General features: G+C 41.7%; 1 protein-coding gene across 1 annotated transcript in view; it reads right to left on the bottom strand.

Moving 5' to 3' along the window:
- Positions 1–483: 483 nt before the first annotated feature.
- Positions 484–15,640, bottom strand: part of LOC121653850 (androgen receptor-like) — a 33,641-nt gene continuing 18,484 nt past the window's right edge. The window contains exons 5-8 of the mRNA XM_042007564.1: positions 10,700–10,844; positions 4,814–4,944; positions 4,542–4,693; positions 484–4,187 (exon numbers count right to left, since the gene is read on the bottom strand). Coding sequence (XP_041863498.1) covers positions 4,029–4,187; positions 4,542–4,693; positions 4,814–4,944; positions 10,700–10,844 — 587 coding nt within the window. The 3' untranslated portion in view covers positions 484–4,028. The remainder of the gene's footprint in view (positions 4,188–4,541; positions 4,694–4,813; positions 4,945–10,699; positions 10,845–15,640) is intronic.

The following is a 15,640-nucleotide window of genomic DNA, read 5'->3' as shown; positions in this document are numbered from 1 at the left end:
CACATTAAGGATGAGGGGAAATTTCCAAGCTGGTTTCTCGCCAGTATGGTCTTGAACTTCAGTGAATTACTCTGCAGCGTGATTCTCAGGAAGGGGACCACAAATACAAGGCTGAAGAGTGTGTCTTCTTACTGAAATATTTTAGTGTTTAAAGATTCTTAGTATTTTAGCTGTTGGTCTTCAATAAATCAGTGTGTTACCATACAAATAAGCACCATACAGGGAATTGATCAGAATTTGAAGAAACATGTTCACACATCTTGACTTAACTTGTCATCCTACTCCTTATTTCCATGCAGATAGAGTTCAAAATAGTTTAATTTTTTTTTGCTGTATAATAAATCCTCTCTGGCTCAGCAATTCTTCCAAATATGTTTCTGATTTTTGTTTGCAGAATTCCCATTTGTGTTGGAAAGGAAAGTCATTTTTATCTTGATAGATTTATATGGTTTCTCCAACATTTAAAACAAACTCATAACTCACTTTTAGAGGCGGAATTATTTTAATTCTCTTTAAAATGTGATGCAATTTTGCATCCTTGAAAAAACACATCAGAAAAACACATGTCACAAAAGATATAAATCATACAAGAGATTAATTAGAAAGTCAAGTGTTTCAACATCAAAACAGACAAGTGATCAATATATACAGTTACTAGAGCATGTACAAGAAGCTTTGATAATATGCAGTACAGTGGGCACATATCTGTTATTCTACTGACACAAAACAAACAACAATAATAAAACACCTTAAACTATTCAGAAATCATGTTTGAATTAAAAATTTACAGAAGAATCTGCATGGCCCATTGATGCGTGTGAAGCAGACAATGCCTTAATGTTTCCCAGTGTGGAGCATTACAAAGCTAAAATGGCATTTAGTCATTAGTTTAACTACAGAAAACAGCTGCAACAGTCTAACAATTTAGTGCATTCAGAAATTTAAGAGATATTGAAATGATTTATGAGCATTTGATCAAAAGCAGAAGGCATGAATATTCTGCAACTTGAAATCAGTTTGCTGTTCTTACACATCACAATATGTTACTTGTGTTCGCGTTATGCTTTGATTGAACCCTTTCATAGTTTCCACACTTATGTATTCAAGTGCTGGGATAAAATTAAATAAACTGCATGGATCTTTTGTAGTTGTCAATAGCTACTAGATTTGTCCTTTCCCTCTCACATAGCTAACACTGTATAAAAAGATAAGCTAGGACATGAACACATTCCTTTCTGCAGGTGACATAACACAACCACTTAGGCTTATTAATTTATCTGTTACAATGACAAAGTGAAACTAACTGTTAAAGTCCACTTAAAAATGTGCAACACACACAAAAAAAAAATCATACCTTCTGATAAGTGTCCCATGCATTAAAGAATGATGGCCACTGGTCAGGGCACAATAAACAGATTATTGAAGGGATAATACAGAATGTCCATGCTCTATGAAACTAAAAGGTACACATACACTTATAAAAACACATGATGCATGCATCTACAAGCTTGCAAAATTATTTTTGAACAGTTAGAAAGTGTTAAATTGTACAGTTGGATAAACTGCAGTAGAAAATTAGTGAGCACTACAGAAGTCACAACTGTTTATTTTTCAGGATAAACAGAGAAAATGAATGTAAATACTTCACAGTCCACTACACTTCTAGGTCACTTACTCAAAGCTGCTGCTCTGATCAGACAGATCCATCGACTTGATACACGTTCTCAACTTCGTAATTCAGTACAATTTTCAGCCAAAATTAAGATCTGTATCCTGTTGATGAAGCTGTATGCACTAAAAGTTTCACCACAAAGATTCTCTTTTTTTAAATGACATAAAACCTAATGACTGTATTTCATTTCATGAAATAAATCTTTCCAACTCAAGTGCCTGGGATCAGTTATCTCGAAGGCATTCCACACATTCTTTTTACTGGTTTTCTTCTGTGAGGTTCAGTAGAGCCGGTCCAGGCCTTTCACACTCTCCATCTGGGAGCTTTGAATAGGCTTTGACTTTACATTTGTGAACCTGTTGGAACATTACTGCCTCAATCTGAGATCTCTGGCACTCTTAATGGTCTCTTTCCACATTTGCCTGTACTTGGTTCTATACTTTCTACCTTGTCTCTACAAATCTTTGGATCTTTGCTTCTGCAAGTCGCTGCCCACCACATAATGCTGCCACCAAAGTGTTATCTGGCAGCGATGGTGTTAGAAAAGCTGTGCACATAGGGCTGTGGGTTTCAGTTAACACCTCTATTTTGGTTTAACTACTATATTTTTCATCTCATGCTTGTAATTTGTCTTGCCTTAGGTTAAAATTAATAGAAAACAAATTCAGATGGTGCAGTTAATTTAAAAATCAATAATGTGTACAGGCAATCAATTTATTCTAAATCTGAGTGTCAACAAACCAGTTGCCAAGATGCAACTGATTCTAGATTTGAACTACACTTTAAAAACCAGATAACCAGATTTTTGTCCTACTTGGGACTATTTATATTTGTCTTGGTATTGCCGTCATTTTTCAGTTTTATAGACTTCATACATAATGGAGAACATCAGGTTTGTATTTTTCAGTTGCAGCACTGGATAACCACATCAGAGCCATGAATCCTTTTCCACAACAAGGTTTGGCTCGAGTGGACTTTATTCTTCTCATTTTTTTGCCTTCATTATAGATAGTTCCCAATTTCACATACAGCTATAATACCACCTCAGTTAAGATTCAAAATAATGAGTTGATACTAAATGGTGATGTAGAAACCAGTGACTGAGATTCTTTTCATTAAGTCCTGCAAGCAACGGCACACTTTCTCATTCTCTGAAGTTCTTTTTTTCAAATCTGTGCATACTATTCCCAAATTTGTTGACATGGACTGCAAAAAATAAGACACCTATAATCCATCTGTGTGCACAGACAGCATAACTATGTGTGGAAATGACAAATCCAAGAGTACAACTTTAAAACTGGGAGTAATGTCTTAAACAGGCTGACCTGAGGTGAGCTCTGTAGCACACAGTTGTTATGCACACTGAAAAGGTGCCAAACACTTTCCTGCTCAGTCAAATGCAAAATTGCAGAGTGCAATAACCCCTCTACACACACCAGGAAGCTTTGTGTCCTGTCTCTGTGGCTGACCCAGTAGGGGAGAGCAGAGCTGAGCTGTTCCATGCAATAAAAAAAACAGTGTGATTGTTACAGTAATACCTCTGGAATTGTAGTAATGTCAGACCAAAATTTGGCCCAAACTTTATGGAAAAATATTATTTCTTAATATATGGCACTTAAGCACTTAAAAGATCACAAACTGCATTTATTACTTTCCATTTCACATCCATGAACTTAGCAGGTATTCTAGAAAGCAGGGATTATTAAAAAAACAAATGGTAAGTTGACGGGAAACATGGACTTGTTTATTTCTGTGATTTATTTACAATCTGCATTTTGAAGTCTTTTGAATAAAATTTATGATAACATGATTCAACAAGGTCATAAGCAAAACTCCCTGTTTTTAACCCCACTACTTAATCTTGACTTTAAGACGTTCTGCTCCATTTGAGAACAAAAACGCTCCACTCACAAACTGCTGCGCTGTCAGCAGGTGAGGCCTCACAGCTCTTTAGACAAAAGCTAAACCATTTCTGAATAAACAATCTCAATTATGGCTAAAAGGTGGAGAAAAAACAAAAAAACAAAAAACAAAACATTTAAACAATAAAACAGGGTTTTTGAGAGGAGGCTCCAGCTGGCTGGCAAACCTCAGGTTCAGGAGGAGCAGTGTGGGCTTTGTACAGGTCATAGAAGAGGGTGGGGGTCTGGGTCTCCCTCCTGAACCTGTTGCCTTCGCAACCCAACCTTGGACAAGCGGAAGAAGATGGATGGATAGATGGAAAATAGTGATTACAGGACAGGGCTAAAAGCAATTATCTTGAAGATCCATGGGAACAGTTCACAGCCTTCGTTAAAGTTTATGGAGGCAGCAAAAAAATTGTCAGTTTTTGATGGAAAAAAAAAAAAAAATCCTTCTATTTGTGGAATAAGATTGGTTTAGCCAAACCTGCCAGGATCTTTGGAACATGTACTGAAATTATCTCTCCGATCATCTCTGGAAAGCTGACTTTGGTGTGGAGAGACTGAGCCTGGACAAAGAGGTCAAACGTAAACTGGTGGAGCTTCTTTACCGTCTGAAACAGAAGGGTAAACACAGACAGACGATGCAATTTTAATTAAATTTGCCACAAGTGGTCCTTAAGCAACAGCTCATTTCTGAGCTTCTGGATTCTTCTTGTTCTCACATCAAAGTTTTTTTTTTCCACTGGCTTTTAAAAACACCTCACCTGAGATTTAACTGAATGTGTTGCCTAGAAATGTTTTACTGTAATACAAATACAGCTCTATCTACCATTTCTACCCAGTTGGTCAAAAAGTACCCTCATACCCAGGAAATTTAGGCTTTAACAAAATTTTACAACTGAGTCCCTGTTAACCTTTTTCTCAAGTTTAGTTAACCTGAAACTATCATAATCTGTGTATATCACCATCTGGAGGGAGTCCAGGAGTCGCGTGAGGTGGTAGAACCTCTGAGGGCAATTTGCCGCCATTTGATAGTTGATAAGACGATTGAGTTCGTTGATGTAGGTGAGGCGAAGTTCATCAAAGTATTTCTGACTTTTCAGGCCTTCAACTGGAACTGTTAAAAACAGCAAAACAGTTTTGCCAACATGCTCATCAGAGTGTATGTGCTCCGCTGCATGTCCAACTAGAGGTTTACACTGGCGTTGTAATGCTCAGCATACAGGACAATACTTACTGATGCTGAAGAGTAGCAAGGCCTTCATGCAGAGGAACTCTTCCTGGGTGATCTGCAGCAGCACAAACTCCTGTGAAAGATGTCTCATCCGCATGCAGTGCTCGTACATGGTGGAAATGTGCATCCGATTTCTGATGATGTAAAAAGGTCACAATAAGAGGTGTGAAATAATGAGAATGTTCAATTACCAAGAGGTGAGGACATTTACTCACTAATGAATAACAACTGAGATGGAAATAATGTCAGAGGTTACATCCATATCTGTCAGTAGTGTAACAAGGACACTGGCTCTGAATGACCTTATTATAATAGAGATTTCGGCAATGTAATCTTTGACTTCTAGGAAAAGATGTTAAAACATATAATTCCCTTATACTACAATTTTACTATCTATCAGTAGCTTCAAGTTAATGATAAGAAGTAATTGGATAATCAGTGTTCACCGTAGTTGCACAGTGAACAAGAAATATTATTACTGAAGTTTGCCATCTCTCCTCAGATGAAATCATTCCACTTTTATTATGAATCTGGAAATAGATCGGTGGTAACTCTTTCACAATTTGTAAGCTGTGCAGATAAAACTGAAATGAAACACATTTAAGTCATTGGAATAGAAATGTCACCAAAAGAGCTCAAATTGATAGAAAAAGAAATGAGAAACTGAGCTAAATGGAGCAGAATTTCCCACATCTTTTATAGAATATATCCAACGTTTCAGGTATGTGATTTCGTAAATGTAAATAACAGACAATGTATATACTTGCAAATATTATGCCCAGATCCTGTGTTCTAATTTCTGGTGCTCTGGCTTATGTTATCAATAAAACAGAAATAAAACTAGTGGATTTTAAGTCAAGCAAGTCAAGGAATACAGATTTATTGCATCCTTTTCCTAACATTGATAGGAAAAAGATGTACAAGAACGTACATGTATGTGCACATATATACACACTACCGTTCAAAAGTTTGGGGTCACTTTGCCATGGGATTCAATAGGGAAGTGACCCCAAACTTTTGAACGGTAGTGTATATATATATATATATATATATATATATATATTTGTTTGCTATTATTTTGAAAGTGTAAATGATGCAAATAAAATCTAACTTTTTTTTTTTACATATTATAACAATATCTAATCTATAATTTGATGCCTTTTGGAGATTATTCCATCTTTCCTTGACTTCTTTTTGCACATTACAATGAATTTTAACCGGGGTGCCCAAACTTTTGATCCCCACTGTGTATATATATATATATATATATATATATATATATATATATATATACACACACACATACACCAAAATTGAAATTTGGAACCAATACATTATGCCACTGAGTTGATGTTATGTTATGTAAGTGTTAGATTTCTAACACTATTATCTTGGTGTGTTAGTTCAGTTTTGTGCAATTTGAGTTGGACTAACATGTTTGATTGCATGTTAAAAAGTCAGATTTTGAACAAACTCACATCAAGTTTTGACTATTGATGTATAAGTTCTCAATGTGCCGTGTGTTTATAATCTTATCTTAAAACATGAACTTATGAAGATAGAGTTGCAGCTTCTGCTGCTTGACTTTCAACTGTTGCTTGGAAGGAAAACAAACATACACATACATACAGTACATGAATTTCTATTTTACATACAATACAGGATAAAGGTGTCACCATGCCTACTGATGCATAGGTGCCTCTTTATTGTGACTAACTTTTACACTGTAGAAAAATACTAAAGACAACACCAATTAAATTATTAAGTAAAGAAAAAAATTTAAGACTCTTGGCACTATATAAACCATCTTCACAAGGTTTTCATGCTGCAAGGCAGATTTACTAAGTTTACCTTGTCAAGGGATAAACAACTGAACTTCTAGTTGGATTGTCATGAATGTATTCACCATTTCTATAAATAAAAACACTAGAGTATTCAGTGCTTTACTGCGATTACATTTGCGCAAGATAAATCAAAAGTCATTTTCCCAGAAACAATACAATAATATGCTGCTTGATTTATTAGCTGATTCAGTTTGGGTTTCATGGACAGCTAAATATAGTACATAGTACATATACTTAAGTATAAGTTTAGTGTTCCTATGTTACACTTTTGGTAATGTCAATCCTTATGCACTTTGCAATCAACCTTTTTTTAAACTGACACTCTGTCACATTAACTTATACTTGACTAGTATCAGCAAGAAGACTCTCCCTGTTTCCACAACAAAAGACAGTTGTGTTATTTTAATAAATTGCATACTGAAAAAATGGTTGCCAGAAGCTAAATGCACACAATTAAAAAACAATAGTGCCGTGGAAAAATATACAACAAATTATTTAAATGATCTACTTCCCCGTGTGTGACTGTAAAAATATGCTGTGTTGTTGTTTATTCACTGTGTTGCTAAACAACAAACAAAAGAGTGTGTTCAGTGTGAGACTTCGTCAAGTCCAGACAGAAAGGTGCCGGAGATCATTCCTGCCAGCAGACATAACCCTCTGGCAGAAGGCAATGTATATTAAAATGAATTATTACTATTTTTTTTATAATAATAATAATAAAAACACTGAAAACATTGCAATTTCCCTCTGGGATTAATATTGTTTTTCATCTAATCAAATTTAATTCAATTTTCATTTAGCTTATTCATTCCATAAATAAAATGGAGCTAAATAATAATTCTGTCGTTGTAAGCATGGTAGTCCACCCCTCACAAACACAGAGCTCACCACTGACCACATGACACGATCAGCTCACTGCAGACTGCGCACCCGGAGGCACTTTACGTGGTTGCGGGAGACTTCAACCACGTGAAACTGACGGACACTCTGCCCAGGTTTTACCAGCACGTCACCATTCCCACACGAGGGGACAACACTCTGGACTGTGTGTACACAAACATACGTGGTGCATACAGAGCTCTTCCTCGCCCCCATCTTGGCCTCTCTGACCACATCTCCATCCTGCTGGCGCCAGCTTACCGCCCCCTGCTGAGACGGATCAGGCCAACAAAGAAGACTGTCACTGTGTGGCCCAGTGATGCAGCCTCTGTTCTCCAGGACTGCTTCCAGTGCACAGACTGGCAGGTCTTCAGAGAGGCAGCTATGTGTGAGGGAGAGGTGGACCTGGAGGACTACACCTCCTCCGTCCTCGGCTTCATCTCCAAGTGTACTGATGATGTCACCACCACCAGGACAGTTACCTGCTATCCAAACCAGAAACCCTGGTTGAATGCTGAGGTGAGAGCTCTGCTGAAAACCAGGGATGCTGCGTTCAGGGCAGGTGAGGCATCAGCACTAAGAACGGCGAGAAAAGATCTGACGGTGGGTGTCAAGAGGGCCAAAGCCGCATACGCTCAGAAGATTCAGGGTCACCTCACCTCCAACGACCCCCGGAGCATGTGGATGGGCATAAAGTGCATCACAGACTACAACACCAAGGATGCACAATGTCCAAAGGACCCCTCCCTGCCAGACGAACTAAACAGGTTTTACGCTCGCTTTGAGGACCCTGACTCCCCCCCTCCCTGCAATAGACTAACACCACCACCTGGTGACACGCCCCTCTGTGTGTCCACTGCTGATGTGAAGAAGACTCTTAAAGGAATCAACCCCCGCAAAGCTGCTGGCCCAGACAACATCCCAGGGCGTGTACTGAAAGACTGCGCACACCAGCTGGCTGAGGTGCTGACGGACATCTTCAACACCTCACTGTTGCTGGCATCCATTCCCACCTGTCTAAAGACTGCAACCATTGTCCCCGTCCCAAAGTGTCCCACAGTGACATGCCTGAATGACTACCGACCCATAGCCCTGACCCCGGTAGTCATGAAGTGCTTCGAGAGGCTGGTTATGGCCCACATCAAAGACTCCATCAACGTCACCGTGGACCCACATCAGTATGCATACAGAAAGAACCGCTCCACTGATGACGCCATCTCATCAGTGGTCCACACAACCCTCACCCACCTGGAGAGCAGAAACTCATACGCCCGCCTGCTCTTCCTGGACTTCTCCTCTGCCTTCAACACCATCATCCCACAGACACTGGTCCAGAAGCTCTCCACCCTTGGTCTGAGTAACACACTGGGGAACTGGGTCCTGGACTTTCTGACCAACAGACCTCAGACTGTCAGGATCCATAACTCCACCTCCTCCTCCATCACCCTCAGCACTGGCTCTCCTCAGGGCTGTGTGCTGAGCCCCCTCCTGTTCACTCTGCTGACATATGACTGCTCGGCGAGACATCCCAGCTGTCATATAGTGAAGTTTGCAGATGATACAGCGGTTGTGGGACGCATCAACAACAACGATGAGTCGGAATACAGAGAGGAGGTGGAACACCTGGTGCAGTGGTGCAGAGAAAACAACCTCTGCATCAATGTGAAGAAGACCAAGGAGATGGTGGTGGACTTCAGGAAGGATAAGCGCCCTACTCCTCCCCTGCACATCGGAGGAGTAGCTGTGGAGGTGGTCTCCAGCTACAGGTACCTGGGTGTGCACATAACCGAGGACCTCACCTGGAACACCAACACTTCCCAGCTGGTCAGGAAAGCACACCAGCGCCTCTACTTCCTTAGGAAGCTGCGGCGAGCCGGACTAGGGAGCGCTGTCCTGAGGAGCTTCTACCGCTGCGCGGTGGAGAGCGTCCTCTGCACCTGCATCACTGTGTGGCACGGCAACTGCACCGCCGCTGAGAGGAGGGCTCTGCAGAGGGTGGTAAAGGCTGCACAGAGGACTATGGGGAGCAGCCTTCCCACCACCTCAGACCTCTACACAGCACGATGAAGGGGGAGGGCCCTCCGCATCATGAAGGACTCCACCCATCCAGCACATGGACTTTTCCAACCCCTCCCCTCAGGCAGGCGGCTGAGATGCATAAGGAGCAAGACCACCAGGTTCAGGAACAGCTTCTTCCCTGAAGCTGTCAGACTGCTGAACTCTTGCCATGCCCTGTAGACCCCACCCTACTTCCCCACCTCTGAACACCAGCCCAAACCCTGCTGCCCTGCCCCCACCCCCCCATCCCCACCCCAACTGAATCCACCCCCCCCCCCCACCCCCACCCCACCCCCCCTCCGACAAACAGACCTGCACTGCAAACACTTTACTCCCCCCAGGGGAGTTCCTGTCCACATGTTTACATGTTTACCTGCTGTCCATATAAGTGCAATATCATTAATATTAATATCAGAAATGTTATACTTTGGACTATCACTACCTCATGCACATACATACTTGCACATATTTATCTAGGCTGCACATGCAAACTGGGCTCTTTAGTGTTTACTGTTATTTTTATTTAAAAAATTTTGCTGTTTATATTCTATTGTATTTAGCTTATATTCTATTTATATTTAGCCTATATTTCTATTTTTCTTCATGTCTTATTTTATTTCACTTATTGCCCTCCTTCTTATGGCTCAAACCGGGACCTCAGTTCTAATTTCGTACCATAAACATGTAAATGTGAGCTGGTATGACAATAAAGTTCCTTGAATCCTTGAATCCTTGAATCCTTGTTGTCTGCGATATTCAGATCAGAATCAGCCGAACTACAGAGAGCTATGAAAGTCTAAGCACTGAAAATGTTCCTGACTTTAATTTATCAGTAACAAAAAAACACCTAAGAAAGGAAATTGGTTGAACACAGTCCTAAAAAGCCTGCACTGACTCCTGTTTTACATTTTTTAAATCTGGATGTCTTTGTGTTTGTGCATGTACAGGAAAGCACAAGAGAATGAAGAAAAAGAAAAAAAATGAGCACACCGGCTTGCTCACTGGGGGCGATCTCTAAATATAATGAGCAGCACAGCACATTGGTCATCCCCTAATGAAATCCTTTTAGGAAACATAATTTAATTTAAGTATTCAGGATTGTACACACTCATTAAAGACGAGGTCAGGGGCAAAGTAAAGCATCCTGCCATTGACGTTCTTATAGGACCTCCATCCCAAGGCAAACACCATCACCCCCATCCATGACTGCTGGATGACAGTCATCTGGTCGTCCACATGGAGATTTCTGAAACCTGAGGACAAAAAAAATGTATATGTATGTTTATATATTTATATTTATATGCATGCTCAGCATGGGGTATTGAATTAAAGTCAAGATTCAGTCCGTTGGTTTCCTTAGCTTGACTATTATTTTTTTATGTACTGGCTTGTATGAATACTGACTGAATTACAATGAATTGCCTCAAATTGATTTGTCTGTGAAGTGTCCTAAGAAGAAAATTGTCTTATGATCTTAAAATTGCTCATGTGGACTTCCCCTTTTTTCCTGTTAGTTGTGTCCTAATCTGGCCCCTCCAATATTTTCACCCACATTTAGCTGACCCTACCTGCCCCATCTCCAATCCATTATATTAGAGGTCTTCAACAGTGGGTCTGTGGAGGTACTACATACTCCTGAAATTTTTAGTTAATTGGACTATTTCCTTTTGGAATTTTTTTTTTTTTTTCCGCATTTTTTCCATGTAAATTTGAATACACATTAGCATGAACCCACCATATTGCAGAGAATGGATAAATGAATGCAGAAGATGTTGTCTGTTAGTCAGAATTTGCACACATTCACATGGGGCAGGACCTCATTCCTGAAATGGAGAAAACACTCCACCCTTTTTCTGGCTGAGGACCATGGTCTTGGATTTGGAGGTGCTGATTCTCATCCCAGCCGCTTCACACTCTATGGGTTCTACAGGTCATACAGGGACCGTGCAGCTCATACAAGGGGGTCCGGCACTCCATACTCCCAGAGCACCCCCGACAGTGGTCCCTGGGAGACGTGGTCAATTGCCTTCTTCAAGTCCACAAAATACATAAAAACTGGTTGGGTGAATTCCCATGCCACCTCCAAGACCCTGAAGAAGGTGCAGAACTGGTCCATTGTCCCACGACCGGGAAGAAAACCCACTTCTTCACCTCAATCTGAGGTTTGACGATCTGACGGACCCTCCTCTCCAGGACCCCTGAATAGACCTTACCAGGGAGGCTGAGGAGTGTGACCACCCTGTAGTTTGAGCACACCCTCTGGTCCCCTTTTTTGAAGAGGAACCACCACCCCAGCCTGCCTGTCCAGGTGAACTGCCACTGATGTCCATGCGATGCTGCAAAGGCATGTCAGCAAAGACAGCCTTATAGCATCCAGACCTGGAACTCCGGGTGGACCTCACCCACCCCCAGGGCCCTGCCACCGAGGAGCTTTTTAACCACCTCACCAACATCAGTCCCAGAGATAGGAGAGCCCATACCAGGGTCCCCTGACTCTGCTTCCTCATTGGAAGACGTGTTGAGAAGGTCTTCAAAGTATTCCCTACACCAGCCTACAACGGCCTGAAAAACAAGGTCAACAGCCCCCCATCCCCACTGTGCACAGAGTTGATGGAGCACTGCATCCTCCTCCAGATGAGCCGCCGGATTGTGGACCAGAATTTCCTCAAAGCTGTCTGGAAGTCATTCTCCATGGCCTCTCAGAACTCCTCCCATGCCCGAATTTTTGCCTCAGCGCCTGCCAAGCCACGTTCCACTTAGCCTGCCAATACAAATCAGCTGTATCTGGAGTCCCACAGGCCAAAAAGGTCCAATAAGACTCCTTCTTCAGCTTGATGGTATCCCTCACTGCTGGTGTCCACAAATGAGTTCTGGGTTACTGCCACGACAGGCACCGGCGATCTTACGGCCACAGATGCGGCTGGCCACCTCAACAATAGAGGCACGAAACACAGCCCATTCGGACTCAAAGTCCCCCACCTCAGCCAGGACATGGTTGAAGCTTTGCAGGAGATGGGAGATGGGAGTCCGCCAGACGTTCCCAGCAGACCCTCACAACACACTTGGGTCTGTCAGGCCTGTCCGGCATCTTCACCCACCAGGTGGTGATGAGTTGACAGCTCCGCCCCTCTCTTCACCCGAGTGTCCAAGACATGCGGCCTCAAGTCCAATGATACGACTACAAAGTCGATCATCGAACTGTGGCATAGAGTGTCCTAGTGCCAAGTGCACATGTGGACACTCTTATGCTTGAACATGGTGTTCATTATGGACAATCCATGATGAGCACAGAAGTCCAACAACAAAACAGCACTCGGATTCAGATCAGGGGGACTGTTCCTCCCAAGCACACCCCTCCAGGTCTCGCTGTCATTGCCCACATGAGCATTGAAGTCCACCAGAAGAACAAGGGAGTCCCTGAAAAGACTGCTCTCCAACACCCAATCCAAGGACTCCAAAAAACGGGTGGGTACTCTGAACTGTTGTTCGGTGCATAAGCACAAACAACAGACAGAACCCCTCCCCCTACCCGAAGGCAGAAGGAGGCTATCCTCTCATCAACTGGGCTAAACCCCAATGTACAGGCGTCGGGGGTGGGGGGAGGGCGGTCAATGAGTATGCCCACACCTGCTCGGTGCCTCTCACTGGGAACAACTCCAGAATGGAAGACAGCCCTTCTCAAGGACTGTGGTTCCATAGCCCAAGCCGTGCATCGAGAAGTGAGTCCAACTATATCTGGCCAGTGCTCAACCTTGCACACCAGCTCAGGCTCTTTTCCTGCCAGAGAGGTGATCTTCCACGTTGCTAGAGCTAGCTTCTGCAGCCGAGGATCAGACCACCAGGATCACCGTCTTCGGCTGCCGCCAAGCTCACACTGCACCTGATCTCTCCTCCAGGTGGTGAACCCACAGGAGGGGGGGCTCACCATCTTTAAAAAGTTAACTAATCGCAGTTGTAAACTGGATGTGACTCTGCAAGTGATTTGGATTTACTGCACGCTACACAGGCAGTCACTTATTGCTACAGACACCAGTGCTATATTGTGAGATGTCATGGACTCATTCATGAAAGGTGTCAATATAGTCAAGAAGAGTGCTTTGCAAACATGTCCCTTCTCTAATCTCCATGTTGCTGAGGGAGAAGAAGACTCTACAATTTTGAACCCCTCTGAAGTCTTTTATGTGAAACAGTTTTGTCATGTGTCTTGGAATTCTGCACATCTATCAGAAAGTTTTTACTTATCCAAAAGTGCACAGAACTGCTGCACCTTGACAATGTCTAAATGACCAAACTCACATATATTAAGGGAATTTGGACTGGGCTAAACAAACTTATATGCAATCTTATATTTTATAAGCAAGGTCACAGTGCACGTCAGTCAACTGTAAGATGGGCCCTGCTCCATCGCTGCATCCATTTGGGGGTCCTTGGCCTGAAAAACAAGATTCCTGCACTGTATCATTACCAGGTAATTCAGTTGTTTATGATTAAACCACAGAGCAGCTCTAGAGAGAAGCTGAATTATAGAAGTTCACACACAGGTGGAAGCATCAGAAAGGTAGCTCATTTTCTGTAATGTTTTGTTGCTTTCAGTTGTCAAAAATGCACTACTCATTTAGCTATCCTTATACCATGGTCTGGGTGAATACTCGATTCTGATTGGCTGAAGGTTGTCCATTAAAAAGTGATAATGGACACCATGAAAGAAGTTCCGGTCAAATAGACTTATTGTTGTAAATTATTGCGCTGACTAAATGGTAGTTGGTAACCGTGGCGACAGAAACTCAGACGCCGGGCAGCAGACCTGCCAGATCAGCATAGCCTGCAGGCTTATTGAACGATGTAGGAAACTATCTGTGGACTTTGACTGTTTGAAACAAAATGTCGCATCATCCTCTGGACACACACAAGCTGTTAGAGCTGCACCCGCCCTCTGAAATGTTTGTGTCACGTAACATAACTGCGGCTGACTGAGCTGCAGGTTCTGTGTCAGAGCCGGTTACCTTGGTAACGCGTCACAACAAAATAGTCCACTCGGCCGCTTCTTGTGAAAAACTTACGATTTTACTGGTAAAAAACAACATTAACGCATTAATAATTTATTTTATATTTTTTTCTTTCTTAATGGACCATGGTTAAGCGGGATAGGTGTTGGACGGTTCATGCCTCCGCGTCGTCCATTAATTTATGATAATGGCCACCTCGTCGGGCATTATCCCTTACTTCTACTGTCTTCTCCACTGGGTTTGTCATAACGTCTGCCTTCTCCCACTAACAACCCTCCTCACAGGCCTTAAAAAAGAGTAAAATTTAGCAGTTAGCAAGATGCAAATGCAATTTAGTTTCAGCAGTTACACCGCAGTCTAGTTCAACCATACTGTTCTTATTATACCCACGCACGCACATTACAATACCTAGTCAGCACCAAAAACATTTCCCTTTAAAGCTGGTAGAAACCAAAAATAAAGCTAATAGCAGAGGGATGCTAAAGCAGCAGACACGCAGTCTCGATGCATGCAACTTTTAACAATGCTCATAAGTTATAAAGTTTATATTTTGTTTCATCATCCACAATATTTAATTTCATAATTATGAAATAGTCACAAGAAATGTTAGCTAAGTTTCTAACTAACCATTAACATAGTCAGTTCACATAATATAATATGCCTAAGGTGTATTCAGCTTAATATGTTTGTTATTTATGAAAAACATGTCCCACAACACAGTAAGCCAGTCCAGAAGCTCCCTGCTAGGTAATGTATTTGCAAACCAGCTTGCCTTTAATGACAGAAATGTGTCATGAGGCAGACAACAAATGTGGTATTAAGGTAAACATCAATATAACATCAATGACAGTCAACCAAAAACAAACACATTATAAAACTGCTTTTTACACCTTAAATGAATATTTAAGTAGTACAATAATTTTGCTTCAAAGTTTGCATGTATTCCCTGAAAGATAATAATATGAAGTGCTTCCTCAATTTTTTTTCTATTTTCCCCAACAAGCCAAACCATTATGTTTATTTATTATCTCTTGTATCTCTAA

The sequence above is a fragment of the Melanotaenia boesemani genome, chromosome 15 (genome assembly GCF_017639745.1).
Source record: "Melanotaenia boesemani isolate fMelBoe1 chromosome 15, fMelBoe1.pri, whole genome shotgun sequence".
In the NCBI taxonomy this organism is placed as follows: domain Eukaryota; kingdom Metazoa; phylum Chordata; class Actinopteri; order Atheriniformes; family Melanotaeniidae; genus Melanotaenia; species Melanotaenia boesemani.
Note: the sequence above shows the minus strand (reverse complement) of the source record. Positions and strands in the feature narration are given on the sequence as shown.